The sequence below is a fragment of the Hypanus sabinus genome, chromosome 10 (assembly GCF_030144855.1).
Source record: "Hypanus sabinus isolate sHypSab1 chromosome 10, sHypSab1.hap1, whole genome shotgun sequence".
Classification (NCBI taxonomy): Eukaryota; Metazoa; Chordata; class Chondrichthyes; order Myliobatiformes; family Dasyatidae; genus Hypanus; species Hypanus sabinus.
Genome location: NC_082715.1, coordinates 114,575,455 through 114,590,399, shown reverse-complemented (window position 1 = coordinate 114,590,399; position 14,945 = coordinate 114,575,455). Strand labels below are relative to the sequence as shown.

The window sequence follows — 14,945 nt, the reverse complement described above, 5'->3', positions numbered from 1 at the left end:
CCTTCAGCCCATCATGTCGATGGCTACTCTTTTACACCGGACGAAGTTCTGTTCTGGGGGGTTGTGAAGCATGGTGTGGGGTTGGGCAGGGAGGGTGCTGGGGAGGATGAGACATGGAGAAGGGGAGGGAGGAGGTGGAGGAATGAAGAGATGGATGGTTGGTGGATGTCTGAGGAGGGGTCCTGGTATGCGGGAGAGAGAATGAGAACTGGGATTCCGGAGTGAAGGAGGGAGAAGGAACCAGGATCCCAGTGTGGGAGGAGATGGGAATGGGGATCCCAGAGTGTGGGAGGGGATGGGAATGGGGATCCCAGAGTGTGGGAGGGCATGGGAATGGAGATCCCAGTGTGTGGGAGGGGATGGGAATGGGGATCCCAGAGTGTGGGAGGGGATGGGAATGGGGATCCCAGAGTGTGGGAGGGCATGGGAATGGAGATCCCAGTGTGTGGGAGGGGATGGGAATGGGGATCCCAGAGTGTGGGAGGGGATGAGAATGGAGATTCCAGTGTGTGGGGGGGATGGGAATGGAGATTCCAGTGTGTGGGAGGAGATGGGAATGGGGATTTCTGTGTGGGAGGGGATGGGAATGGGGATCCCAGTGTGTGGGAGGGGATGGGAATGGGGATCCCAGAGTGTGGGAGGGGATGGGAATGGGGATCCCAGAGTGTGGGAGGGGATAGGAACGGGGATCCCAGTGTGGGAGGGGATGGGAATGGAGATTCCAGTGTGTGGGGGGGGATGGGAATGGAGATCCCAGTGTGTGGGAGGAGATGGGAATGGGGATTTCTGTGTGGGAGGGGATGGGAATGGGGATCCCAGTGTGTGGGAGGGGATGGGAATGGGGATCCCAGAGTGTGGGAGGGGATGGGAATGGGGATCCCAGAGTGTGGGAGGGGATGGGAATGGGGATCCCAGAGTGTGGGAGGGGATGAGAATGGAGATTCCAGTGTGTGGGAGGGGATGGGAATGGAGATTCCAGTGTGTGGGAGGAGATGGGAATGGGGATTTCTGTGTGGGAGGGGATGGGAATGGGGATTCCAGAGTGTGGGAGGGGATAGGAATGGGGATCCCAGTGTGGGAGGGGATGGGAATGGAGATTCCAGTGTGTGGGGGGGGATGGGAATGGAGATTCCAGTGTGTGGGAGGAGATGGGAATGGGGATTTCTGTGTGGGAGGGGATGGGAATGGGGATCCCAGTGTGTGGGAGGGGATGGGAATGGGGATCCCAGTGTGTGGGAGGGGATGGGAATGGAGATCCCAGTTTGTGGGAGGGGATGGGAATGGGGATCCCAGAGTGTGGGAGGGGATGGGAATGGGGATCCCAGTGTGTGGGAGGGGATGGGAATGGAGATCCCAGAGTGTGGGAGGCGATGGGAATGGGGATTTCTGTGTGGGAGCGGATGGGAATGGGGATCCCAGAGTGTGGGAGGGGATGGGAATGGGGATTTCTGTGTGGGAGGGGTTGGGATGCAGATCCCAGTGTGTGTGCATGGGGGAGTGAAGAACCAGGATCCTGCTCTGGGTGAGAGGACAGATACTGCAATCCCACACAGGAACGTCACCCATCTGGAGTACTGGGATAGTTGTAAGGTGGATTGTGGGAGCTTTACTACAAAGAAAGGCATAAGGAAAGGACCCTTCCTTGGGGCTGGTGTGTGCCATGCTGATGGAGGGGCAGGGGCAGGGGCAGGCCTGTCCCCCGGTGATCAGGCACCAGCTCACCTGATTCCCATCTTGCAGTCCATGACACATGGCATGTCGAACTCAGCCAGCAGGTCGTCCATCTGGTTGTACTTCTCCCCTTCCCTCTCCACCACGCCATGGTACGCGGGGATGAAGGGCCGCAGGACGTCCTGCATCAGGCGGGCCAGGCAGCGCTGCTCACACTCACAGTGCTTCTTCAGGATTTTGCCGTTGGCCCCAGGCTTGAAGCTACCTGCAGAAGAGAGGCAGGTTCAGGGATTGGCACACTTCCACCCTTCTCGTTCCACAGCATGCTCACCGTCAAGGGATGGGCTGAGCCAGAGAGTCACAGAGCGCAGAGCAGACCCTTTGGCCCACTGGGTCCATGCAAACCCAATTCCCATCTAAGCCAGTCCACCTTTAGAGTCACAGAACACTACAGCACAGACGCACATCCTCCAGTCCATGAGGAAAGCTCTCTTTGGCCTTTCCCGCAAAGCCAATGTCTAATCCAATTTGTTACCTCAAGTTGAATGCTGAGCAACTGAACCTTTGACCAACCTCCAATGCAGGACCTTGTCAAAGACCTTGCTAAAGTCCATGTAGACAACGTTCACTGCCTTGTCTTTGTCAGCTTTCCTGGTACTTCCGCGAGAAACTAAGGTTGATTATACAAGACCTACCATGCAAAAAGCCATATTGACTATCCCTAATCAGTTCTGTCTATCCAAATACTTACATATACAGTCGCCCCGGGATAGCTTCCAAAAACTTTCCCACTACTGATATCAGGCTCACCACCCTATAATTTCCTGGCTTATTCTTAGAGCCCTTCCTAAACTGCAGAACAACATTAGCTATCCTCTAGTGCCTCACCAATGGTTTTAAATATCTCTGGGGCTCCAGCAATTTCTGAACTTACCTCCCACAGGGTCTGAGGGCACACCTTGTGAAGCCCTGGGGATTCACCCACCCTAACTTGGCTCAAGACAGCAAACACCTCTTCCTCCATAATCTGTATTGAGTCCATGACCTCACTGCTACTTCTATAGACTCCGTGACCGTCTTCCGAGTAAATACAGATGTAAGAAATTCATTTAACACCTCCCCCATTTCTTTTAGTCCCTTGTCCTTAACATATCTTTAGAAGCCCTTTGGATTCTCCCTCACCTTGTCTGCCAGAGCAACCTCATACCTTCTTTCAGTCTTCCTAATTTCCTTATTTTTTTGGCATTTCTTAGACACCTCAATTACCTCATTTGTTCCTGTCTATCTATACCTTCCATGCAAATTCCTTCTTTTTCTTAACCAGGACCTCAATAATGCTCAAAAATCAAGGTAATCTTAACCTTTATCCTTGCCTTTTATTCTGGCAGGAACATATAAACTCTGTACTCTCAAAATTTCACTTATAAAGGCCTCCCATTTACCAAGTACATCTTTGCCAGAAAACAACCTATCCTAGTCAGATCCTTTCTGATACCATAAAAATTGGCCTTTCTCCAATTTAGAATCACAACCTGAGGACCAGACCTATCTTTTGCCATAATTACCATATTCTATGAGGCCATTCATTTCAGAAAACAAAAGAGAGGCAGAGTATGTAGAGTTTTTGTGGTTATAATCTGGGTAGTTCAAATGGACCTAAATACACACAGCGATAACTAAGGTGCCAGGAATTGAGTACCTACCTGCTCTTGGCCTTTAACGTGAGCAGTCTGAATTTAGGAGTAAAAGAAATTCTTCATGCAATTATACAGAGTCCTGGAGTACTGTGCATTGTTTTAGCTTCCTTCACCAATTTACTTACAGAGGAAGTGTAGTAATGATTCACTGGACTGGATACCATATAAGGAGAGATTGAGTAGACCGGACTGCATTCATAAAGTCATAGAGCTATACAGCACAGAAAACAGGCCCTTCGGCCCAACACCTTATGCTGACCAAGTTCCTAACTGTCTTTGCCTCATTTGCCTGTATTTGGCCCATATCCCTTTAAACCTGAGCATGAGCCTGTACAAATATAAACGGTTTCGGCCCCAAACGTTGTTATTACTTCCTCCCATAGATGCTGTCTGGCCTGCTGAGTTCTGCCAGCATTTTGTGTTTTTTATTTATTTCCAGCATCTGCAGTTTCACTCGTGTAGCCTGTACAAATGTTTTTTTTTTAAATGTAATTGCTGATTTATTTATTTACACACAGAATTAGCAGAGATACAGCACAGAATTGACTCTTCCAGCCCTCCGAGCTGCACTGCCCAGGAATCCTCAATTTAACTCTAACCTGATCACGGGACAACTTAGAATGACCAATTAACCTACCAACCGGTTTGGACTGTGGGAGGAAACCGGAACACCTGGAGGAAGCCCACGCGGTCATGGGGAGAACGTACAAACTCCTTAAGGCAGCAGCGGGAAGTGAGCCTGGCTCCCTGGTACTGCAAAGTGTCGTGCTAACCACTACGCTCAGTGCCACCCATTGCATGTGCCTCTTCCACTTCCTCTGGCACCTGTTCCATATACTGCCCATTCTTTGTGAGAAAATCTTGTTGTTCTCTTACACCGCGTCCCCTACACAGGACTGTGATCACCCAACTTCTCTACGTCCTTCACAAGTTTGTAAACCTCTCTAAAACCAGTTCTTAGATTCCCTCACTCCAGGCAAAGGGACTCTCGGTATATCCAGTTTCTCCTTATAACTCATGCCATTCAGTCCTAGTAAATCTTTCCAGCACCTTCTCTGGTTTAGAGACATCCCTCCCACAGCAGGGTGACCAGAACTATACAAAATGCTCCAAGTACAGTCTCACCAACAACTTGTACAGCGGTAACCTAACATCCCAACTCCTGCATGCCGCGCCCTCAACAACAAAAGCAAGCATACTAAGCGCCTTCTTCATCACCCCCTCTACCTCTGCCGCCCTTTCACTATCGAAGAATGAGAGGAGGCCTCATTGGAATTTGCAAACTTCTCTCCAGAGCGGACAGGCTGGATGGAGGGAGGATGTTCCCCTGGCCAAGGGTCACCGTCTCAGAATATGAAGTCAGCTGTTTAGGAATAAGATGAGAAATCCCTTCCTGCAGGGAGTAGTGAATCTTTGGGATTTTCTGTCAGAGGGTTGTCAGGAGCCCTGCCACTGAGTTCTTTCCGGACAGGTTGCTGAATACTATGGAGTCCAGAGGAATGTGGATACGGCTCTGAGGTAGATCAGCCATGACCATGATGAAGGGTGGAATAGGCTTAAGGGGCTGAAAGGCCTCCTCCTAACGCTCTTACATTGTGAGTGGGCACCAATATGAAGGCATTGTATCAGCAGGAGATCTGGAGCTTGCAGGCAAGGAATTTCATTGGAACTGTCTGTATCTGACGATAAGCTGACTCTTGGAAAGCCCAGATGATACAAGGCAGCAGGGGAGAGATCTTAAAGAGAGCTGGCAGGCAACTGCTTTACTCAGAGGGCAGTGAGAATCTGGAAAGAATTGCCAGAGGAAGTGCTCAAGGCAGGTACAATTGCAACATTTAAGGGGTATTTGGATAGGTATGTGGAGGAGAGGGGTTAGGAGGGTTACAGGCTGAATGTGGAGAACTGAGATTAGCAGAGAGAATGTTGTGGTGGGCATGAATCAGTCGGGATGAAGGATCTGCTTCCATACTGTATGGTTAAGCATGAGAGGATGCAGAAAACAATTCACAAGGATATTACTAGGAGTGGAGGTCCGAATTATCAAGAGAGATTGATTAGGCTGAGCAATACACACAAAATGTCGAATGAACTCAGTAAATCAGGCAGCATCTAGAGGGGAATAAACAGCTGACATTTCAGGCCGAGACCCTTTATCGGGAACAAAACAGCCATTGTTTATTCTGCTCTTTGGATGCTGCCAGACTTGCTGAGTTCCTCCAGCTTTCTGTGTGTGTTGTAGCTGCAGAACCCCTTGTGCTTTTGAACAGGCTGGGGCAACATTTGATACTAAAATTATAAAATTATGAGAGGCACAGAGAGGGTTGAGTGCCTTGGTAGGATTGCCGAGGGGGAGGGTTAAGGTGAGAGAGGGGAGGTCTAAATGGAATTTGAGGGATACATTTCTCACACAAATAGTTGGTGTCAGGAATGAGCTGCCATTGGAGGCAGGAACAGTGGCAACATTTTTACACCCTGGTTTGGAGAAACATAGTCTCATTTGATGGTGTACATCTACATAGTTAAATGGCAGTAAACTTGACATGAGTCATCTGGAGAGCTACTTGAATGAAGGGGACCTGGAGGGATATGGAACTAATGTGGGATTAGTAAAATGATTGGCATAACATGGTGGGCTGAAGGGCCTGTACAATTCTTTGACAGTAGACCCTCCATTTCTACAAGGCGGGGAGAGGCTGGGTGTACACTAGTTCAACAGTCTGGCCATTGCTGACTTGGATGGCCTAAGGTTGTGATAGGGTTCTACAGTGTAACACTGGCTCATTAATGAATGCAGACCGTTATTCCCACAGCAAGTCAGGGCCATTCTGTCAGCTTTTAGCTTCATGAGCTGGCCAGTAACTTGCCTGGTGCACTTGCGTTTTCACCCTGCTTCTGAAGGTGCGATCAGGCAACAGCTGGGCACGGGAGGGAGATGAGTCACGGCCACACAAACCAGAGCTGTTCCAGCACAGAGATTACACTATGAGACTGGGATGTTCCCTATCCACCTGGATTAAAGTTGGGACAGTGCCCTGGAGCTTCCACGGGCTGGCAGTACAGTCTCCCAGCTCCTGACAGACCCACGGTTGGTCCTTCAGGGGTCTGGCCTCTGATCTCAGCCCTGGGATTGGTCCTGCAGGAGTCCAGATCCAGAGTTAGTCCAACTTCTCCCTATCACTAATACCCTTGAATCCAGGCAGATTAGAAGTTGGACAAACCCTCTCCAAAGCTCCTATACCCTTCCTGTAATGGGGCAACCAGAATCACACACTGTACTCCAAGTGTGGCCGACCAAAGTTTTATACAACTGCAATGACTCCCCTGCGGGAAGCGGGTACCTACCTGCGTGTCCAGCCAGCTGTATCCATGGATACCGTTTCTTGAAGGACATTACGAATGGGGACCAGTGCACCATGTTTTTGATCTTCCTCCAGGATTTACTCTGGATCAGAGGGAGAGGGAGAGTGAGAGAGAGAGAAAGGAGGTAAATAGGACTTTCCCACTGCGGATGGCTTGTACAGCCTCTATAATCAACATACTACTGGGACAGCAACATCCTGGGCAGTGCAGGCGAGCTCAGATCAGGTTTCCAGTGGTCAGAGAGGTGGTGAAACGATGAGTAGAACTTTCTTCGCCCCATCACTAAGTGCTTAGCCAGACTGTGAAGTGGTGAGTCACTGCTATCCTGCCCTTCACTAAGAGCAGTTAAGGGTTGGAAGCAGAGGATATCATGCATCCCCCCACCTCTTCTCAAAGGATGCTTCTCTGGTGCACCTCGTCTCTCTGAGGGCACTGGAGGGAATAAATGAGATGCATTTACTTGATCAAGTTTCTAAATCTGTGGATGACGTGGAGGTGGAAGTGAACTATAGTGATCAACCACAAGGAAATTTTACCTGGACGAGTGGGATTGGGGGAATTTGGTGCAGAGTAGTCATGTACATCAACAGGAGGAATGGAAGAACAGAGAGGTCAAAGGAAATTGTTCTAAAGAGTGTGTTTGTGAGTGGAGTCCACATTAAAATGATAGTTGATAGTATATCTGGTAGCATGCATACACAGTGTAAAGGAACACACACACATACACACTCACACATATACACACACGCTCATACACACACACACACACACACACACACACACAAAACTCAGATTTATGAGATGCGTCACAGCTCAGACAGAGGATGGGTGAACGATGCTTGTTCAGTAGGAGAGCAGTGAATGCAGAGAATGTGTGTCACTGTGACCCAGTTGCTGCCTGTTCTACTGACGTAAACAAGCAGACTGTGAAGGAGATTTGTGAGAAAGCTTCGGGGTTAGGGACTGTGGCCTTTCTCCATGGGTCAGGAAGCTCCTGCACTGTTCTGTGTCGTAATACTGTTTCCCCATAGTATGGCATTGGATTATTCACCGAGATACAGTTAAAAACGTTGGCTGTGTACCACCCAGTCAGATCATGCCATTCATCTTGTATGGTCTGAACTATGAGGTTAATTGGCTGGTGTGCAGGTGAGGGGTAGCATTGATGGGGATGTAGGGAGAATAGGTCACAGGGATTGAGCTCCTCAATGAACTCAATGGGCTGAATGGTCGCCTTCTGTGTTGTAAAGAAATGCAACTCGCCTTCACGCATGAACCGGCAAAGTCAAGAAATACTGGAGGCTGAGGGTGACCGTTTAAAAGCCTCCAGAGAAAAGAAATGGGGAGAGCTAAAGGGTTAATGCTTCCTGTCAATGCTGAACCATTGTTAAGGGAGGTCTATAATCAGCAGAGGCTCACATACCACAGAAGGCAAGGCGGTGGAAAAAGTGACGTCACTGGAACAGGGCCAGGGAGTGGTGTGCGGGGTGGGAGAAGGTGTCCTTTTCTAGCATGGGACACTCAAGTGGTGTGAATCCTGGGGCAGCTGGCATGCCAAGGCCCTCTGATCCCTGGCCCAGCCCTGCCACTCCCAACTCTGGGAAGTTCTGGCTTCCATTGCAAGCTGCGCCAATATCTCCAGGGGGCTGTGGCTGGAAGCGGAGGTTATTCCGTTACAAAGCTGGCGTCAGATCCAGTGCTGCTAAAAATAAACGAGGCTCAGAGACTTTTAAAGGAATACAGCAGGAAGAGAAACAGGAATTAAAGCAGAAAGTACTTGTCTGGATGGTAACTGTGTGCTCTGACCTAAATTTGACCCTCACTGACTTCCCCCACCCTGAGCCTCAATGACCTCAGACACCCACTGACTCCCATATGACCATCTCTGACCCCATTGAAGCCCTCAATGACCCCCTTCACCCTGGCCTCAAAACCCTAATAAACCTCACTAACCACCAGTTCTGACCCTCAATGACCCCCTTCACCCTGGCCTCAAAACCCTACTAAACCTCACTAACCACCAGTTCTGACCCTCAATGACCCCCTTCACCCTGGCCTCAAAACCCTACTAAACCTCACTAACCACCAGTTCTGACCCTCAATGACCCCCTTCACCCTGGCCTCAAAACCCTAATAAACCTCACTAACCACCAGTTCTGACCTTCAATGACCCCCTTCACCCTGGCCTCAAAACCCTAATAAACCTCACTAACCACCAGTTCTGACCCTCAATGACCCCCTTCACCCTGGCCTCAAAACCCTAATAAACCTCACTAACCACCAGTTCTGACCTTCAATGACCCCCTTCACCCTGGCCTCAAAACCCTAATAAACCTCACTAACCAGCAGTTCTGACCCTCAATGATCCCCTTTGTGACTCTCCCTTATCTACATCCCTCATGATTTTATAAGCCTCTGTAAGGAAACCTCACAATCTGCTTTGCTCAGGGACAAACAAATCACCCTCTCTTTAAAACACAAGCCCTCCAGTCCTGGCTACATCCTTATGAACCTTTTCAGCACCTTCTCCAGTGTATTAACATCTTTTCTATAGCCTGGTGACCAGAACTTCATGCAATGCTGTGTGTCTCCTCTGCAGACTGGAGACTGAACCAACGTCCTCCTTCCTGTAAACACAACCCTCTCACTTCTTGGTGAGGACAAGAAGATCTGCAGATGCTGGAAATACGAGCAACAAGACACAACAAAATGCTGGAGGAACTCAGCAGGCCAGGCAGCATCTATGGAAAAGAGTACAGTCGACATTTTGGGCCGAGATTTCTGATGGAGATTTCAGCCTGAAACGTTGACTGTACTCTTTTTCATAGATGCTGCCTGGCCTGTTGAAATCCTCCAGCATTTTGTGTGTGTGTCACTTCTTGGTGAGCTGTTCTCCACCTATGGTCTGCCTCCAAACTCAGGGGCACCTGCTCTTTGCATCCTGTGTGTGTGATTCCCAGGGTCACCTCTGACCCTCTGCCCCTTGCCCTGACCGACTGCACTTACATACAAATGCACACACAAATGTTGGACAAATACACACTTGTGCAAGCACAGAGAAACCCTAACAAATACATATAGTATATACGGGGTGGGGAAGGGGGTTGCGTGCGTGCCAGGCCTGAGATTGCATACAGCAGAGTGAACCAGGGTCAGAGAGGGAGTGAGGGCCACCACTTACAGCCCTGCTATCTCAGGCAGTGCAAGAGGAAGGAACAGGTTCTGGTGATCTCCACTGAAACTGGAACTTCCAGGAGATTTAATCCTGGCAAATAGGCCACAGGAAAGCAGCGTTAAAGGTCAGGCAAGACTGAACAGGTCCCTGGGCCTCGGCAACAGATCACAGGCTCAGAGAGATCAAAGAAACTGTCAACAATATAACTCGGAGATAAAGGCAGAAAATGCTGGGGACGCACAGCAGGTCAGGAAGCGTCTGTGCACAGAGCCACAGGAACAAGGTTTCAGGGTGAAAATGCTTGTCAAAAATGGATCAGTGGGAAGACAAGTTGCAAAGGGGTTGGGAAAATTCGGGAGGAAAATGGGGTATGTCTAGTGCTGAGACCAGGGTTGGTCTCCATAGTTACGGCAGGATGTTAGTTCATTAGAAGCAAACCGCACAGCCGCCATTCACCCAAGTTGCTCCAAAAGCAGCTCCCAAGCCCACTGTCTTTACCACCAGGGGCAAGGGGCAGGAGGTGCCGTTGAGCACTACCATCCGCAGGTCCCACACCATTCTGACCTGGAAATATATCACTGGAGCAGGAATCCCAAGGGAACAGTATTGTTCCATTGAACACATCGCCAGGTACCTACAGGAGCTCCCTGCCATACTTGGCCAAAAGGACAGCAGTGGTTCAAAGAGGTGGCTCACCCGCGCCTGCTTAGGGGTTGGGGGGAAGGAAATAAGTGCTGGACTGGCCGCCTCATGTATAGTCCAAAGAAGCAGCAAAACTGAGCACATTTCAGCCTTCTCAACTGCGTCACAGAAATAATCTAATGATTACATGCTCTCATTTCCAATTACAGCATAAAAGGAGTCCCTCTGTTCCACCAGATTGGTGCCAACTCTGTAAGGGACTAACCCTGTCGATCCTGTAGACACTCACTTATTCAGCACCCTTTTTAAACCTGCCTCACTACTCCTGCTGGCAGTGTCTTCCAGACCCTCACCAGCTGTCTAGGGGAACGTTCCCTCAGACAACTTTAGTTACAGCTATGGAGTCTTACAGCACAACAGCAGGTGCTTTGGAACAACTGGTCCATGCTGAACAAGATCCTGGTTAAGCTGGTCCGATTTCCCCATGTTTGACACATATCCCTATAAAACTGTCCAAGTACCTTTTTAAATGTTGTTCATGTACCTGCACCAAACACTCCCTCTGGCAGCTCTTTCTAAACATAACTGACTCACAGTCTGAAAAAATGTGTCCCTCAGGTTCCTCTGAATTTTTTTCACTCGGCCTTAAACCTATGCCCTCTCGTTCTTGATTCCATAACCCTGGAACAGTGACTGTGTGCATTCTCCCTGTCTATGCCCCTCATCAGTTTATACCTGTTTTGGCAGGGTTTATGAGGTTGAGACCTGCTCGAGAGGCTTTGGTTGCTTTACAACCTGGTGGTTGACCATAATTCTACCTCGGGCTGGACTTCCTTTAATCTGAATGAATGACATTATGAGTTATTTTTGTTTATTTTGACCTTTCTGAATAATTTCTGTTAATTTAAATTTATGTAATTTAGGCATATGAAGTACTGCATTAGAGCTGAATAAAGATAACTACCATGGAATTCGTGCCCTGCGTTTGAATACCTGTGGGTACTTTCACCCTGGGTTTGAATGTGTGGGTATTTGTACCCTGGGTTTCAATGTCTGTGGGTATTTGTACCCTGTGTTTAAATGTCTGTGGGTATTCGTAGTCTGAGTTTGAATGTCTATGGGTATTTATCCTCTGGGTTTGAATGCCTGTGGGTATTTGTACCCTGTGTTTAAATGTCTGTGGGGATTTGTAGTCTGAGTTTGAATGACTATGGGTATTTGTACCCTGGGTTTGAATGTCTGTGGGTATTTGCACCCTGGGTCTGAATGTCTGTGGGTATTTATCCTCTGGGTTTGAATGCCTGTGGGTATTTGTACCCTGGGTTTGAATGTCTGTGGGTATTTATCCTCTGGGTTTGAATGCCTGTGGGTATTTGTACCCTGGGTTTGAATGTCTGTGGGTATTTATCCTCTGGGTTTGAATGCCTGTGGGTATTTGTACCCTGTGTTTAAATGTCTATGGGTATTCGAAGTCTGAGTTTGAATGTCTATGGGTATTTGTACCCTGGGTTTGAATGTCTGTGGGTATTTGTACCCTACGTTTAAATGTCTGTGGGTATTCGTAGTCTGGGTTTGAATGTCTATGGGTATTTATCCTCTGGGTTTGAATGTCTGTGGGTATTTGTACCCTGGGTTTGAATGCCTGTGGGTATTTGTACCCTGAGTTTGAATGTCTGTGGGTATTTATCCTCTGGGTTTGAATGCCTGTGGGTATTTGTACCCTGTGTTTAAATGTCTGTGGGGATTCCTAGTCTGAGTTTGAATGACTATGGGTATTTGTACCCTGGGTTTGAATGTCTGTGGGTATTTGCACCCTGGGTCTGAATGTCTGTGGGTATTTATCCTCTGGGTTTGAATGCCTGTGGGTATTTGTACCCTGGGTTTGAATGTCTGTGGGTATTTATCCTCTGGGTTTGAATGCCTGTGGGTATTTGTACCCTGTGTTTAAATGTCTGTGGGTATTTATCCTCTGGGTTTGAATGTCTGTGGGTATTTGTACCCTGTGTTTAAATGTCTGTGGGTATTCGAAGTCTGAGTTTGAATGTCTATGGGTATTTGTACCCTGGGTTTGAATGTCTGTGGGTATTTGTACCCTACGTTTAAATGTCTGTGGGTATTCGTAGTCTGGGTTTGAATGTCTATGGGTATTTATCCTCTGGGTTTGAATGTCTGTGGGTATTTGTACCCTGTGTTTCAATGTCTGTGGGTATTTGTACCCTATGTTTAAATGTCTGTGGGTATTTGTAGTCTGGGTTTGAATGTCTATGGGTATTTATCCTCTGGGTTTGAATGTCTGTGGGTATTTGTACCCTGTGTTTAAATGTCTGTGGGTATTTGTACCTTTGGTATGAATACCTGTGAGCTGCAACCCTGGCTTCACTCTATCCTTATCAGAGACTCTCCTTTCTCTAATCCATCCCTTTTCCACTTTCCTTGAAATTAACTCTCAGTTTTGATGACGGGCCTCTAGCCTGAAGCGTTGTTTGTGCCCCCCTCTCTCTCTTTTGCTGCTGCCTGACCTGCTGAATGTTTCCAGAATTTTCCGTTATCACCAACACCTGGCCTGGCCCAGCCACATAGATGCTATGGCCATGAAATCTCATCAATGCCTCTACTCTGAAGAATTTGGAAGGTCGGCATATCCCTGCACATCTGTATCAATCCTGACCAATACCCCAGGAAAACATCCTGTCTGGATATGTCACAGCTTGCTACGGGAACTGCGAGTGCAAGAAATGGCAGAGAGCTGTGACCATAGCCCAGTCCATCACATAAAACAGCCTTCTCTCCATTGACTCTATCATACTGCCTACCAACATAATCAAGTACCCCTCTCTCCCCAGTCATTTTTTCTTCCCCTTCTTGTTAGAAGACACAAAAACTTGAGAATACTAGGCTCAAGGACAGTTTTGATCCCCCTGTTATCAGACTTTTGAATACACATCTCACTGGAAAAGATGAACTGCTGATATCCTGTTCTATCCCTGCACCTTCTTGTCCATCTGCAATGCACTTTCTCCGTATTTGTAACAACATACTCTGCATTCTGCTTCCCTTCTGTGCAACCTCAACACTATGACAGGTACACAGATAGGCAAGTCTTAGAGGACCAAACACAGTCCTATGGGACTAGCTTGGGTGGCCGTCTTGGTCAGCAAGTTTCCACGCTCTAATTTCTGTGACTCTATTGGCCACCTTAGGACCCACAGAAATGGAATGGAATCAAGTTCATAAAACCATAAGACATAGGAGCAGAATTAAGCCATTCAGCCCATCGAGTCTACTCCACCATTCCATCATGGCTGATTCCAGATCCCAGTTAACCTCATATACCTGCCTTCCGGCCATATCCTTTGATGCCCTGACCAATCAGTAAACGATCAACTTCCACCTTAAATATACCCACAGACTTGGTCTCCATCACAGTCTGTGGCAGAGCATTCCACAGATTTACTACTCTTCTTTCCAAGGAATAGCCCAAGGAGAAGGGAAAGGGATAGAGGAATCTCCCATTCCAAGTCCCTCGTGTGGACCTCCCACAAATGACATCTGCCAAGATAACTGGAGCAGTTCCTTAAATTGAGAGATTCGTCTGCGGCCATGAGCTGACATGTATAAAAAACTGGAGTCTTAAAAATACTTGTGAAGGGACTTCCTCTGGTCTGTGAGTGTAAACAGTGGTCATGTGGTAAGAAAGCAGCGATGTAGTGACACAGTTTGGTGAGCAGGAAGCTCCCTTGCAAAAGTCCGGAAGCACTGGTGATTACTCGATGTGGCCATATACTCTTTATCTCAAGTCACATAGTACAGCCCCTTCAACCATAGTGAACTCTGCTCCCTCGCAGTGGACAAACAGAAAGAGACTTCATCCTCTAGCTCCTGGGTCCCGAGGGTTCAGAAGTGTGAGTTACCACACCTCCCCATCAGTCTGCCTACTGCTGGCTTCTTGGATAGCCTCACCTCATGGCTTGTACATCAACCTAAGCTTTAATCTCTCTTCTGGGCCCAGCCTGAGATTGCACTTCAAAGGACAGCATCTTCCATGAGATGTGGAGTTAATTCATGGAATCGGCCAGAATATCCCAGTTCAATCCTTCAGCTGCTCCTTTTCTGCCACCCTGTCCAACACTTCCATCCCACTCCCCCTCAGCACCATTCTCCTTGGCAACATGCCAGCCAGGGGAAGGTGAAGAGCCTTTCTGCCTGCTGCATGCTGCTGGGTCAGAGTGGTCTTTCTACCAGGTTGTTGGACACCAATTCAACTGTAACTTCAAAGGGAAGACGTGCAGTGCCATGGAGTTATTACAGAAGCGTGAAGCTTTTTTTGGTGTCTATAAAAGAGCTGACACACATATAATTTGAATGGGCTCTTTCTGTGCTCTACTGGGTGGTGGGGGGGG

General features: G+C 48.3%; 1 protein-coding gene across 1 annotated transcript in view; it reads right to left on the bottom strand.

Moving 5' to 3' along the window:
* LOC132401004 (inositol-trisphosphate 3-kinase B-like) overlaps positions 1-14,945 on the bottom strand; it is an 80,222-nt gene that overhangs the window by 22,579 nt on the left and 42,698 nt on the right. The window contains exons 2-3 of the mRNA XM_059982715.1: positions 6,711-6,810; positions 1,723-1,936 (exon numbers count right to left, since the gene is read on the bottom strand). Coding sequence (XP_059838698.1) covers positions 1,723-1,936; positions 6,711-6,810 — 314 coding nt within the window. The remainder of the gene's footprint in view (positions 1-1,722; positions 1,937-6,710; positions 6,811-14,945) is intronic.